Genomic DNA, 16,645 nt, shown 5'->3' with positions numbered 1-16,645 from the left:
ACGCGCGAAACAAAACTATCTGAAGACCAAATTAATTTTTTACCCAGATAGTTTTGTGGGGGGCATTTGTACACTCCAAAACTCAACTACAAGGCCCAATCCATATTGGGAGCCCGACCTAGGGAGAAACGCGGCCCACAAGAAGGCCCAAATCAGTGAAATACTTGGTCAAAAGAGAAACGGATAAAGCGTAATTTGAAAGCGAGAAGAATTTGGGGGAGGTTGAAGAAAAACAAGGAAGTAAACCTTATCCAAACAAGGATTAGAGAATAAAAGGGAAAAAGAAGAGACTGTGAAATATATCATCTTCTTCAACATTAATTTTTTCTTTGCAATTTAATTTCCACAGTACTTTTTTAGAATTTTTACAGTTTTCTTCGATTAATTTCAATTTTAATTTTCAGCTTCATTCTTGCTCAATTTACCTTCTTTTTTCGTTAATTACTCGGATATCGCGAGATAGTCCGGATCCTTTCTTGAGGAGGCCGGGGAATCCTTCGAACAAATCAATTCCGACAGGCTTTTCCGATTAAGCCGTCGGTGGCGATTTTTTTACGACAACAATTATTATTATTATTATTATTATTATTATTATTATTATTATTTAATGACATTATTAGATATGATTTCTTTATTTTTATTATATACTATATGATATACGAAATAAAATTGAAAAGACAAAAATATACTCACAAAAAAATAAAAAATGAAAATGATTTTCAATTTATATATTATTTAATAAACATAATGGGCTTTATCCTATTTAAGTAGAATAAAACAATAATTGCATGATTTTTTTTGTTAATTAAACAGTCTATTATATTTAATTAACTTTAACTTATTAACTCTCAGTTCATTATCATTATCATCATCCACTCATTTAATTTTATTCATATTAACTAAATTATATTTTGTTTTAACTAATTGTAATTCTATTGTATGATCTTCATACATAAATATTGAAAATATTTTTGTCTAGGTTAAAAATTAACTAAATTAATGTATTCTCTTACCCCAATTTTTTATTATTATTATTTTTTTTAACATATATTTTCTTACAATATATGTAAACATTGGTGTGTTTAATTATCTATATTAATACGGCTGAATTAACTATATTAATTTGAAGGTATCTAAATTGAAGTAAATTATCATAAAATGAATGCAGCCCAATTTATTTTTTATAATTTATTTTTTATTCATGTGCATTATATTGATAGATTGTTGATATTTTAAAAATAAATAAATAAATAAAATTGAATGCGATTGAGAACTTGATGCAACAGTGTCTTTGATAGAGATAAGATGTTCTTGTAGTTGGTCCCCGGAATAAGAAACACAAATTATTTTTATCTTACATTTCATTTAGAATATTTTATAAATTGTCTTTAAGAAAATAAAATAAGATGATTACCTAATAAATAAAGAAAAACATATTAATATTAGAATATATCAAATTTAAAATAACAATAAAAAATTTAATTACAACATAACCCAATGGCCAGAAAGCAAAATAATCAATTCCAGCACAGCCTATATAAACACACATTTGATCAAATACAACACAAAAATCACTCAAATAGTCTAAAAAAAAAAAAAAAAAGGACACAACACCCTGTTTCTAAGCATTGAACTGAAGGTTTGGAGAAAAAGGCTTACAGTTGGATTGATCCATAGAGTTCCTATTCTAAATGGATGGCATCCATTGTTAGGATAGAAATCAATCGAATCTTTAATAAATGATAACCCATGAAACCATTCTCTATTACGGGTCTGGAGACACCCATTCTCTCCTCGGAGATACCTCCCATCGGGTTGCTAAATTCTAAACCATTGAGATGAAATATTAAACTAAAAAAATGTTGAAAACCATACGACATATAAAAGATCGGATGTAAAGAAAATTGGAAAATTGAGAAAGAAAACACTATACCAGGACGCGTGTCACAGGTTAACTTCAATCATCGAAGTAACCGTACGTCCCCTTAGCAACTCACTCCGCCGGCTACTTAGGCAAGCTTCCCGACTCGGCAAAGCACCACAAATGCCAAAAGCTTTCAGAGATAAAAGCAGCTAGAGAGAGAAAGTATGGGGAGAAATTATGAGGGGTGGATTGCCAATGCTGAAGTGAATACAAACGAGGGGGTGGAGGCCCTTTTATAAGTCAAGGACTCCACAAGATTATTCTACAATGTACAACGATTTTATAATACTTTCTAAAATAATTCTGAATATACTAGGGAATATTCTCGTTTCAAAATGATCAGAATATGCTATGGAATATTCCTTGTCAAATAGTCTAAATATGCTAAGGAATATTCCTCTTTCAAAACGGTCAGAATATGCTAGGGAGTATTCCAAGTCTAGAACCTTCCGCCACCAAGTTTGAGTGAATTTCTTTGCATAACTGAGAATTCTAAGTATGAACAAATCACTAAATCACTGTACGCGATCGTGAAAATTCTCCCTCACCTAAACCTTGACATCCTCGTCATGTCCTCGCTAAGGGCAGACAGTTACTTCGACGGATTAAAGTTAACCCGTAATATGGAGTTTGGAGGCATCCATTCTTTCTAGGGAGATATTTCCCATCGACTTGCTAAATCCTAAACCATTTAGTTGGAATATTAAACTAAAGAAAGATTGAAAACCATTCAATTTATATTGATTTTTCTCAAATGCAGTTAAAACCAATAGGATAATAAGATGAAAAGTAAATAGTAACAAAAATATCTCGACATTGTCAGCTCCGGTCAATTACAAATGCAAGAAATCAGATGCTTTTAAAGATTAAATGTAAAGAAAAAATAAAATAAAACAAAGAAAAAAATATACCAAGTGGCGGCATCATTGGGCTAATAGGGTCTTTTGAGTGGCTAGCACGAGGTTGCATCAAGATGAATAGATCCTCATTTCCTTCCTATGATTGGCTCTTTTCCTTTTTCAATTTCTTTCCCGTCTCTTGCATCTTATAAATTATACCATGGATACAAAATTAGCTTTTGTTGATACCATACCACAAAATAAACCCCATATGCAACTTCAAAAGGTATATAATTTGCACAAAGATTGAATTGTTAAAGGGAAATAAAATGCACACAAATAGCTATAATAAACTCCATACAACTAAAATAATAGATACAAAAATGCATGCATTAAATCTTCTCCATTCATTTTGATCTATATATTTAAAACAAATAGTCCTAAACACGCTGGATTTACAAATGAAACTGAAATCAAATCTTAAAAATTTCGGTTTTAGTTACGAATTTCCTATAGTTACATTTCTTTTATCACGCTGTTACACTTTGAACTAAAAAACTAGTGGTTTGAAGCACGGGTTTCAAAATATTTGACCAACAAATCTACACGACAATATCAATTTTGCCTATGAGAATATATACTAAAATAGAACACTATGATATTTATCTTCAAAATTAGAAAACTAGAGAAAATTAGTAGAGAGGTACAAGTTATCATACCAAAAGGGATAATGGAAACAACCCCACAATGAGTGAAAGGATCATTGTTCGGCTGGCGCATTGGATGGATAAGCCAGGTTCTTTCACAGCCACTTGGGTCATATATTTGAACAGAAAAATGTCTCTTCAACATAACTAAATACCAAGGAACATCCTTTCTTGAAATCGCAGTTCCTATAAAACTGGTTACATCCCTCCGCAAATGATAATATGTTATCAACATAGGAAAGCGTCAGACGACCTATCTGCCCACATAAATCCTCAAGCAGGATTTCTTTTCTTGGCCCACCAAGTGCTCCACTCTTGGAGCAAATGAATATGGCAAGGGCTGCAAGAATATCATAATTATTATGAAGAGAAATGCATAAAAATAAATAAATAAAACTGTAGAAATCACATAGAAGGATTTGATCTGCATAAAGTAAAACATTGGCTGCTAGGAATCTCAAGAAGTAATTATTTAGTGCTCAACAAGTTGGCGAGTGTTAAGAGGTACTCACTTAATGGGATCAATTATTTAGCGTTCAATAATTGTTCGCCAAATAATGCTTTCGTCCAGCAATAACATTCACTACACATTACCAAGTTATTACAAGATTCATTATGAAACCAAGTATATCCCAAAGGTTAAGACTAAAAAATAGATCAAAAAAAGACATTGAAGAGAGAGAGTAGCAATGACTGTGAAAGGTCGGCATCATGCAGTACTAGCACAAAACAGGGAATTGAAAGTGAAATCCATCAGTTGAGATATAGAGCCCTCATGAAGCATTCTATAGGCCATCTTTTTATTTTTTAACCTCGAGTATTCTAAAAGTTATGAGAAGTCTCATGAAATACATGTAAGCCAAAAAAGTCAGGATCAATGTAAATAAGAATATTCAAGAATACACTAAGACCACACCTAAAAAAAAAAGCACTTGAAATTGCCTCTGAATCAATGACACTCCAAAATCATTTGAATCTTAAACTTATTTGAATATTCAAATCAAAATGAACTACATACCGAGAGTACAATATCCATGACTTGAAAAAAAAACCTCTATATCAAGTTTCATAATTTTCTCAACATAGATTCATGGTTTTTCTTTTTATTTAAAAAAAAAAATCAAGAAGCACATTGCTGCAAAGGTATCCCCATAAGGCACATGACAACAAACATGTGTGTTTATGTATTGTTAATGATTTCAACGACACTTTACTCACAATCCATACGTTATAAATTATTTTAAAAGTTACCATTCAAAGCAAGTTCATCACCCTTTTAGAAATTTCAACCATCTAAATCAAGGAAAAAAAAATCAAAATAACTTAGATATATACATAGATCCATCCAATATAGCGCAAATCATAGTTCCCAAACAGTATCAAACGGTACACCAATTTAAAGAATTTCACTCATAAATCTATACCAAGAATGATTCCATAGAAAAAAGATCTATCAAAACAAGACAATAAAAAAGTAGATTGTAAAAACTCATTCAGCACAAGAGTCAAATACAAGGCATAGAGAAAAATACAACAAAAGCAACATGACAAAATATATATATATTGGATTTAAGGTGCAAAAAATCTCAGCGACATCGAGCAATATAATCTAGAAAGACCAGAAACATACCTATGAAGACGAAAGCTTTAGGTGAAATCGAATCGCAGACTACGGAACTTCTATAGGGATGCAAGGGTATATATAGCATCCCATATTTTAGATTAGGGTTTAGTTCCAAAATTGTAAACTGGAGGCGGCAAAAATGGCTTTGATAAAGGCAAACAAAAAAATAATAAATGCGCAAACACGCTTATAAAAGCATAAAAGCGTATTTAACAATTAAATTTTAGACACACCTATTAAACTTGAGTCGTGCTTGATTAACAACATAAATAATGAATAATTGATAGCATTAAATTATTCTTACAAATATAATTTTTCAACATAACAGTTATTATTTGATTACATGAATTGAATATAACATAAGTAAATATGAAAAACCACACATTCACAAAATGACGAAAAACCTAAAACGTGAAGCTTTCTCACCATGGAAAGTGTTGGTATGTAAAAATGCAATACAAGTACCATTTTACAACTGAAAAGATCAAAATTTCATCAATGCCACCTAGTCCACAACCTTTGGTTGTATACTTGAACCAAGAAAAATCATACATAAATGATGTACACTGCCTACATGATAAATCAAGAACTATGATACAGATCTTCAATCTAGAACAATGTTTATCTCACAATAGGAAATGTTTAACCAACATGAACAACATCATCCCTTCTTGCAGAGATTTGAGCTGTTGAAAATTTCCAACTCTTAAGATCAAAACACCAATTTTCAACATGAAACTGCATTTATATCGCAGCTAGATGCAGTTTTCCTTGGAAAAATGTTCTCCAGTTAAATAGTCAATGCTTTACCACAGTATGAATTTAAAAACTTTTTTGTTTCAACTTTCAGATAAATACCTTATCAGGGACTCTCTCCCTGTCTACTGGAAATGCCTACAGAAGTAATGGCCCCAATTTTCTATCTATTCCCTCTAATTTTATTTCTTTATTTACTTATTTTGCTACTCTTGGCCTTATTATTTCGTAATGAATCAGTAATGAATCAGTACAATCAAGAAGCACGGGAAAACCACATTGGATTTGTTGGTTTTTGAACTAAGTTTCTTGCAGGGGTGAAATCAACTATAATCGCATAAACTTTGCAATAGGCAGGTAAGTAGCTCGTGTGATTGAGATTACACAGCATGCAGAACCTTTAGGACTACTTTAAAGTCAAATTGTATAGTAGATGCACAATACCACGATAACACAATATCCCTGGAAAAATAGGAGTTTCACTTTTTCTAAAATGGAATTGGTAGCATCAGCTACTGTTGTATCATCTAATATATCGATATCATTCGAGAGGCCCTGCCTCCTTCATAATGTCAGCATTTTTCCTGCATCCTGTGAATTAATTGGTTCTTCTTACAAAGGGTATATGAGATGGCTCTTATTACAATAAACCAATACTTAACTTGTACAGAATCCCAAGATTTGAATCGATGAATATGTAAACTAAAAGTTCATCAGACAAAAACTATGGCTTCATACCAAATGTAACTTATGAAACCACTTGACAATACCCATCAAATTCAGACTAGTAATTGTAACAAATCAGACATAAGAAAGAGATACACAAAACACGCACACCTACGAGCATTCTTGTGAAAATTGAAGGGGCAGTGTGTAGTGCTAAAACCGGTCATTTTTTAATGAGAATTTATTGTCATTGATAAATGAAAAAAATACATCAGATTCATTTCAAGCATTGGAAAAACAGAGGAAACTGATTAAGAGTGGTGAAGCTATCTCGCTATACTGGATGAATTGGAAGTTTCACCTGCCTTTGTTTTAGGTTGCATCTGCAGCACCACAGTACACAAGTAGGGTAGGGATCAAGGATTAATTTGAGTTTGAGAGCTGACTTGCGAGGAACAGAATCCTCTGCCATGGTTGAATAGAGAAGAAAAGTTCTTGAGTATGTGCATTTCCCAATCATGGTTGAAAATTGGAATTCCAAAACAACGCCAAGCTTCCTGCCTTCAAAAGTTCAACTATTATTTGCGTGGGAAGCAAATATATATAAAAGAAGGAAATTTTGTCCCAAAACTTGCATAAAAAATGGAAAGCAAACAATAGGGCACAATTTCAAGATAACGCAATAATGGGAAGCAGTATGACTTGGATTGTCAATTCATACCATGCATTTATGTTATATTAACACACTCTTGTGCCAAGATGATAGATCAATTGTGGTATGGCTAAGCAACACCAAATGAATGAATGGCAATACTCTTTAACCATTGTGGTAGGCTCATCATATGTATTCCATGCCTCCTCATCCATATTTGGACTATGGTACACATCTGTCATTATTTACACATCAGATGTCGATTGATAGATTTTAATGGGAATGGTCCTTATCCTGTGACTCGCGAGAAAGTTTCTCTGGTAGATAGGGGGAATAAGAACTTCTTTCCCTGACAAAATCTAAAAACAAGAATATTGAATAAAAAATGCCGATTCAAATCCAATATAACTCAACTAATGAGAAGTAGTACAATTCGCTTACAACCTAACTCAATTAGTATGAAGCAATACTACTTACTTGCAATGTAAACCAACAAATGAGAATCATTACAACTCAATTTCAATTCCAATATACCCAACAAATAGAAATCAGCACAGCTCAATTTCAATCTCAACATAACCCAATAAATGGGAAGCAAAAAGCCTCAATTCCAACTAAACCCAAAAAACCCCAACATGTGATCAAACATTGTATGAAACTTACTTAAATATTTTTGAGACAAAACAAGCAGCACCTTGTTTCCCACGCAAAACCTACATCAAAATCCCGGTGGTCTAGGGGGGGAAAGCCTTCCAACTGGACGGATTCATCGAGCTCCTATTCGGAGATGATTGGGCTTCTTTGGAACCCCCTCCCTCTCTATCCATTGGGATGCTTCCAAGTCCCAAGGCAACATTTCTCTCATTGGGAAAACTTTCTATAGGCTTGTTGAATCCTAAATACAGGAAATGGAAGATTAAACTAAGGAAATATTGACAGCTATATGGCATAAAATCTATATTAGTTTTAGCGTAGTCTAAACCAATAAGAATGAAAAAATAGAAAGCAAAAACTAAGCAAAATGTATCAACACCGTTCAATTAGCAAGTGCAAGAATTTAGAATGCTTTGGATTATCATATGTAAGAAAATGGCGAAATAAAGTAAGTTGACAGTGTACCAGGTGGCGGCATCATCAGCCTCACAGGGGTCAGTTTTGCAATGCGGTGGCTGGCACTAGATGGGGCTCCATCAAGATCAATGAATCCCCGTTTCCTTCCTATGATTGGCTCCTTTCCTTTGTCGTTTCTTTTTGCTTTATCATTTCCCACATCTTGCAAATTATAATTATGCAGACAATAAATTAGCTTTGGGCATATAAGAAGCTCCATATGCAACTTCATAAGGAAGATAATTTGCACAAAATCTGAATCGAAGGGAAAAGTAAAATGCACGAAAGAAAGCTATAATATTAGTGTTTCAAGATCAACTCAGAATAGATTATTTGCATATTCACATTTTGGTCATGAGAACACACAACAATAAACATTAGTCAATTTACTATAGCAACAAAACAAAAGTCAGAAAGAGAAAAACACAATGCAGTGAAGACTAAAAACATGTTGTGATCTATAGATTACTCTCACACAGCAGTAGGCATGCGAAAATGGTTTGAACCAACAGTTTGTCAAAATGGCAAGCTGCCGTTTCCTTCTTTATAGGTACTATTTCCAATCATTTTGATTTTTTTTTCAATTATATATTTATTTAGAAAAAAAAAATTACTTTATAAGCTGCTACAATAAAATTTACAAAATACAAAAATTAGCATGCAAAATTCAAATGCTTTTCATATTCAAATTATAATTTATTTTATTCTTACAAGTTACATTACAAAAGTTACAGCTCTTAATATATAAAAAGGTTACAATCCAACTTATGAATGCAACTAAACTAATAGAAACAAAAATGCATGCATTAAATCTTCTCGATTCATTTTGATATATTTTTTTAAAAATAAATAATCCTAAACATGCTGGATTTACAAATTATGAAATTGAAACCAGATCTGAAAATTTTCGATTTTAGTTACGATTTTTCCACAGATACATTTCTTTTTTCACAAGGTTATACTTTGAAAAAAACCAATGGTTAGAGCACATGTTTCAAAATATTTGACAAACAAATCCACACAACAATATCAATTTTGCCAATGAATATATACTAAAATAGAACACTATGGTATCTATCTTCAACATTAGAAAACTAGAGGAAATGAGTAGAGAGGTGCAAGTTATCATACCATAATGGATATTGGAAACAACCCCAGCATGAGTCCAAGCATCATTGTTCAGCAGGCGCATTGGATAGATAAAGCAGGTTCTTTCACAGCCACTTGGGTCATATATTTGAACAGAAAAATGTCCCTCCTTTACGTACCTAAATACTAAGGAACATCCCTTCTCGAGATCATGGCTTCTATGAAACTTTCTCCATCCCTCCGCAAATGATAATGTATTTTCGACATAGGAAAGAGTCACAGGCCATATCTGCCCACATATATATCCTCAAGTAGGACTTCTAGGCCCACCAAGTGCTTCACTCTTGGAGCAAATGAAGCTGGCAAGTGCTGCAATAACATCAAAATTAGTGCCTAAACAAAAAAAATTGCAGAAATCACATAGAAGAATTTATCTACATAAACCAACAGGTTGGCTACTAGAGATCCGAAAAAGTAATCATTTAGTACTCAACAAGTTAGCAAGTGGTAAAGAGGATACTTGCTTAAAGGATCAATTACTTTGCGTGCAGTAATTGTTCGCCAAATGATTTTTTCATCCCATAATAACATTTGATACACATTACCATGTTATTACAAGCATCATAATGAAACCAAGTATACATACCAAACGTTAAGACTTAAAAATAGACCAAACTTCAACATGGATGAGAGAGTTTGTACCAGTGACTGGGAGAAGTCGGCATCATGCAGTACATGCACAAAACAGGGAGTTGAAGGTGATAACTCCTGCAGAGGTTGAGATATGGAGCCCTCATGAAGCACTAGTCCTCTATAGGCCATTTTTTTGCTTTTTCACCTTGATAATTCTAAAAGTTACAAGAACTATCATGAAATCCATATAAGATAAAAAGTCAAGATCAATGAAAACAAGAATATTCAAGAATGCACTAAGAGCACACCAGTAAACAAGCAGTTGAAATTGTCTATGAATCAATGGTACTCCAAAATCATTTAAATCTTAAACTTAATTGAATATTTAGATTTAAATGAACTACCTAGCTATAGTACAATATTCAAGACTTGAAACAACCTCTATATCAAGATTCATATAGTTTTTATTTAAAAAATAAAATAAAATAAAATAAAAAACAGAACTCAAGGGGAACCTTGTTGCAAAGGTATCATCACACTGTTTTTGGATAGATTTCATTGGCACTTTACTCCTGATCCGTATGCTAGATATTATTATAAAAATTAATCATTCAAAGAAAATTCATCATGTTTTGAGAAATTCCAACACTTATTCCATATTAAGCAAGAAATAAAATCATATATAACTTGTATATATTCATAGATCCACCCAATCTAGCGCCAAGTCGTAGCTTCCCAAGCAACATCACTTAGTACACCAATATAAAATATTAAACTCGTAAATCCATACCAAAAAATGAATTCATAGATAAAAGATACATCAAAACAAGATAAGAAAAAAGTAGATCGTAAAAACTCATTCAAACACAAGGTCAAACACAAGGCATAGGTGAAGAATACAACAAAAAGCAACATGAAATATATATATATATATATTGACTTTAAGGTGCAAAAACTCTCAGCGACATAAAGTAATATAATCTAGAAAGACCGGGGACATACCTTTGGAGACAGACACAAAAATGAAATGTGAAATCTTATCGCAAACTAAGGATTTCTTTGCGTGTGGATGCTGGGGGTACATATAGCACCCCATTTTGCAGATTAGATTTAGCTTCCAAATCGAAAACTGGAGGCGGAAAAAAAAGCCTACAGTAAAGGCAAACAAAAAATAATAAAAGCGCAAACACGTTTATAAAAGCATAAAGACGTATTGAACGATTAAATTTGAGACACATATTAAACAAGAGTCGTGCTTGATTGACAACATAATGATTAATAATTAATAGTTATTATTCTAAGTTTCTGAAAAATACGAATTTTTAACATAACGGTTTTTATTTGGGCAAGAAAACTTCCTAAATCCTGCCTGCAATTGTAATCTAGAAAAGCTAAAAACATATTTTAGGAGAAGAAACGGAAGACTCGATGAAAATTTCAAAGCTAATTAGAGGGTAGGGCTGCCGTAAGCGGATATCAGGGGGTATATATAGCACCCCTTGTTTCAAATTAGGTTTTGACTTCCAAAATTAAAGTCGGGGATGGAAAAATGCCTTCGATAAATTCAAAAATAAAATATAAAAGCGCAAACACGTTTTTAAAAGTATAAAAAACGTATAAGGGCCATGTTTGATTGACAACATAGATGATGTATAATTAATAGTATCCCATCATTGTGACAAATGTGATCTTTCAACATAATAGTATAACTATTATTTCATTACACAAACCAGTTATACCATAAGTAATACCCCTTCGTCTCAATTTGTTTGCTATTATTTATATTTTGAGATGTTCCAATATGTTTTACAACTTCCTTTACTTTATACTCAATTTTATCTTTCTTCTTATCAATAAAATTTATAAAATCATCAAAAATGAAAAATAAAGGCAAAATGGTCAAAACTCTATCAAAATTATACCACCTGAAATGTCGTGCCAGAACAAAAAAAAACTAGCAAATAAAGTGAGACATAGGCAAGATAATATAAGAACAGCCACAAATTCACAAAACAATGACAATCCTAAAATGTGAAACTTTCTCCCAAGTTGAAAAGAGAAACGTATGTGAAATGCAATCCAAGTACCAAATTCAAATTGCAACAATCAAAGTTTCAGCAATGCTCACCTAGTCTAAAGCCTTTGGTTGTATGGTTGAACCAAGCATATTGATACATTAATTATGCATACATTTATAAATGACATATCAAGGACTACAACATGAACAACAGCATCCCTTCTTGCAAGATTTGCACTTTGAATAACTTCATTTCTTAAGACCAAAAAAAAAAAAAATTCAGAATGGAACTGCATTTATATCCTAGCCAGGTGCATTTTTCGTGGAAGATTGTTCTCCTGACAAATAGTCAATGCCTACCATGAGATGAATTTAAAAACATTCTTGTTTCAACTTTAACATATATGACATTCTCCCCGTCTAATGGAAACACCTACAAAAGTTAAGGCCCCAATGTTCTATCTATTTCTACTATATTTATTTATTTAAGAACAAGAATATTGAATCAAAAATACGACTCAAATCAATATAACTAAACAAATGAGAAGTAGTAAGATTCACTTACAACATAACTCAATAAATATGAAAAATTACGACGATTCCATAGATAAAAGATCTATCGAAACAAGACAAGAAAAAAATAGATCGTAAAAACTCATTCAAATACAAGGCATAGTGAAAATACAACAAAAGCAACATGACAAAATATATATATATATATATATTGGATTTAAGGTGTAAAATTCTCAGCAACATCAAGCAATATAATCTAGAAAGACAAGAAACCTACCTATGAAGACAGAAGCGAAAATGAAAATGTGAAATCTAATCGCAAACTAGGGATGTTCTATGCGGATGGAGGGGGTATATATAGCACCCTCTTTTAGATTCCAAAATCAAAAATTGGAGCCAGAAATAATGCCTTCAATAAGTCAAACAAAAAAATAATAAAAGTGTTAACACGTTTATAAAAGCATAAAAATGTATTTAAGAATTAAATTTTAGAGACATCTATTAAACAAGAGTCCTGCTTGAATTACAACATAAATGAATAAATAATTTATAGTATCAAATTATTCTGGCAAATATGATTTTTCTACGTAACAGTTATTATTTGGTTACACAAACTGAATATAACATAAGAACGTATAAAAAAAGCCACAGATTCACAAAATGATGACAAACCTAAAACGTGAAACTTTCTCAACATAGAAAGTGTCGGTGTGTAAAAATGTAATACAAGTACCAAATTACAACTGCAACGCTCAAAGTTTCAGCAATGCCCACCTAGTCCACAACCTTTGGTCATATGCTTAACCAAGCAAATCCATACATAAATTCTGCATACACTGTCTACATGATGAATCAAGAACTACGATACAGATCTTCAATCCAGGACAGTGTTTATTCCACAATGGAAAATGTTTAACCAACACGAACAACAGCATCTCTTCTTGCAGAGATTTTTGAAAACTTCAACTCTTAAGATCACAACACCAAATTTTCAACATGAAACTGCATTTATATCCCAGCAAGATGCAGTTTTCCTGGGAAGAAATGTTCTCCAGTTAAATAGTCAACGATTTACCAAAGCATAAATTTAAAAACTTTTTTGATTCAACTTTCAGGTATATGACCTTCTCAGGCACCCTATCTACTAGAAATGATGGCCCCAAATTTCTATCTATTCCCGCTATTTTGTAATTATTTATTTTGCTACTCTTGCCCTTGATTATCTCGTAAAGAATCAGCAATACCTGAGTATGATCAAGAAGCATGAGAAAACTACATCTGACTGAGGGTTATTTGTTGGTATTTTAAGCTTCTTGCTCATAGGGAAAAGCCAACATAAGCAGAGGTGAAAGCACCCACAATCGCAGAAACTTTGCAATAGGCAGGTATGTAGCTCGCGTTATTGAGATTATTGGACACAACCATTGTGCTTGCATTACATTGCTGCCATCATTCTTCTCTACAATTTAGTTTCGACAAAACAAGGATCAACATGCATAGCAGAGGAAATAAGGGAATGCATGGATATAAAAGATGAGTTACTTAATCTCCAAACACCTATTTAAAATTATATGAGAAAATACAGAACCGTAGACCTGCTTTAAAGGCAAATAGTATGGTAAACACACAATAACCACGATAACACAACATACCTGGTCAAATAGGAGTTTCACTTTTCCTTGAAACAGAGTTAGTAGCATCAGCTAGTGTCGTACTCCCTTCGTCCCACTAAAAGTGTCCACGTTACTGTGTACAGGGAAATTTAGATAAAATATAATTAGTAAGTAATTAAGAAGCATATTAGTAAAAATAATTATTGTATAAGTATCATCTAATATATTGATATCATTCGAGAGGCCTTGCCTCCTTCATAAAGGCAACTTTTTTCCTGCCTCCTGTGAATTAATTGGCTCTTATTACAATGGGTATATGTGATGGCTCCTACTAAAGTAAGCCAACATGTAAGTTTTACAGAATGTGATTAGCACAAGATTTTAATTGATGAATATGTAAGCTAAAAATGCACCACACAGAAACTATGGCTTTTTTGTTTAAATTACACATATTCTTAAAGATTGTTTGCTCATCTGAAGCCATCGAAATGTAGCTTATGAGAGCACACGACAATACACATCAAATACAGACTAGTAATTGTAAAAAATCAGACATAAGAAAGCTGTAGCAAGCACATCCAGGAGCATTCTTGAGAAAATTGAAGACTCAGAATTGCAGTGTGCAGTGTTAATACAGTTCATTGGTTAATGAGCAAGGGATTGTCATTGATAAATGAAGAACTAAGGAAGAATACAAAAATAAATAAATTAGATTGATTTCCAGCAAGAGAAAAACAGAGGAAACAGATAAGATTTGGTGAAGTAATCTCACTGGATTGGAAGCTTCATCTGCCTTCTATTTTTAGGGTAAGGAGTGAATCTGGCATTGGCACCGGTCGTGGATAGCATTCGCAGAGGCACGGAATTGCGAGGAAGAGGATCCTTCTCCGCCATAGTTGAATAGAGAAGAAAGCTTATCGAGAATGTGCAGTTCCCGATCATGGTCGGAAATTGGAATTCCAAAACTCTGGCAAGCTTGAAACAGTGCAATTCTTGTGCGGGTTAATCGGAATCGGAATCAAAGCAGGTTGAAATTGGAATTCACATATATATATATATATGTATATATATTAGTCGCTTCGTATATTGCGCTAGGCCGCTATCTTATCTTGAATGTAGATACGATAAGAGAAGAGCTATAATTAGTAAATAATTAAAAATATATCAATAAAAATAATTATTTTGTGAAATAAGTAATTATAAATTAAGATTAAATAACTAATTATTTTAATTAAAATTAAAAAAAAAATTAAAAAATAAAATATTAAAAATGAGATTAAAATGTATAATTTTTTTTTTAAAATGATAAAATAAGTGGGACGAATGAAAATAGAAATGTATGCATGATAAATAGGATGAAGAGAGTATAAATTAATTTCAGAAAATACAGAACTTATATCATTATTAATACAATTGCATTCCAAAATATATTAGTAATATTCTTTACACAAATAGTAAAGTATATTATTCTTTTAATATGCTAATTGACTATTATTTTAATAATATGGTCACGAAGGAATAAAATAAATAAATAAGAGTAAATGTTCATATGTATTAATTATTTTTATTTTGTATTATTAAACACCGAAGTTCATTTGAAGACTCGCGCAAGGGTAAGTCTCTCTAAACTCTCTGCAATGTTCTTCATTGTTCTTCGTGTCCTTTGAAGCGTTCTTCGTCGAAAAGTCACCGATTTGGACAAATGATCCAATATTGGTTGGCGAATCGATGGAGTTAACGTTCTTCGTCGTATGTCCTAGCCGGAGGAAAGATCAAAGCTCTCAAAGTCATCAAGGAATCCATCAAAGCCAAGGAAGAGCCTCCAAAGTCGCTCTCAAAGCTTCAAGATGTTCGTCGCGTTTTTCATAAAAGGTGCAAACCAGGCCCTCTTCGATCCAAAAGTCAAAGGGACACACCGCCAAAAGCGTTATGGAGCACCAAATCCCCCTCTCAAAGATCAAATTCCATCGGATCATCTAAAAGAGGCATCAATCCAAAGTCGACGATCAAAATCGCCAACACGGATACCAAAGTCTTCCAAAAGCTGGCGAAGTCAAACCGCAGACCAAAATCCCTTTGGATCAAAGAAGCCACCCAAATCCAAATTAGAAAAATGGATCTACCCGGAGAGAGAATCAAAGGATCCGAATAGAGAATAGGACCCGCATATATTTAAATTAAATGTAATTTGTACGATTTTGTGTTTATAAAAATATAACACAATTTTTTTGTCTACAGATTTTTGGCACGCCCAGTGGGACAACTCTACCTTTCATCTCTCTTTCCGTCGAATTCTCAAACGATCAATGGCTGCCCACAAGATCAAGACTTGCAACACTATGTCGAAACCTGCTGCTCTAGCTGCCGCCGCCAAAGGAGTCGCTACTACTACATCAAGAACCTCAAGTGCTTCAACGAATGCTGGAGTGATGACACGAAGTATGGCTAAAAGAGTACTGTCATTTTCCGAGGATGCACATCCGAAAATCACAGAGCAAAACT

General features: G+C 32.8%; 1 protein-coding gene across 13 annotated transcripts; it reads right to left on the bottom strand.

Annotated features, from left to right (window-relative positions):
- Positions 1-6,697: 6,697 nt before the first annotated feature.
- On the bottom strand, positions 6,698-15,155 carry LOC127250266 (uncharacterized). 13 transcript variants are annotated; one of them, XR_007838596.1, is made up of 8 exons: positions 14,916-15,155; positions 14,183-14,276; positions 10,070-13,989; positions 9,410-9,736; positions 8,288-8,440; positions 7,832-8,063; positions 7,238-7,527; positions 6,698-7,077 (listed from the first exon to the last, which is right to left on the bottom strand). XR_007838596.1 is itself a non-coding variant. In XM_051273454.1 (4 exons), exons 2-4 carry the CDS (start codon positions 9,468-9,470, stop codon positions 7,903-7,905), a joined length of 375 nt encoding a protein of 124 aa, XP_051129411.1. In that variant the 5' UTR covers positions 9,471-9,736; positions 10,070-10,205; the 3' UTR covers positions 7,543-7,902. The 13 variants fall into 13 exon arrangements, 1 of the variants encoding a protein (XP_051129411.1); XR_007838598.1 differs by having other exon boundaries at positions 6,698-7,073; XR_007838599.1 differs by having other exon boundaries at positions 7,863-8,063.
- Between the last annotated feature and the right edge of the window lie 1,490 nt (positions 15,156-16,645).

The sequence above is a fragment of the Andrographis paniculata genome, unplaced genomic scaffold, assembly GCF_009805555.1.
Source record: "Andrographis paniculata isolate CXL003 unplaced genomic scaffold, ASM980555v1 Contig11END, whole genome shotgun sequence".
Lineage (NCBI taxonomy): Eukaryota > Viridiplantae > Streptophyta > Magnoliopsida > Lamiales > Acanthaceae > Andrographis > Andrographis paniculata.
The sequence above is the reverse complement of the archived record's forward strand: the minus strand, read 5'-3'. Positions and strand labels throughout refer to the sequence as shown.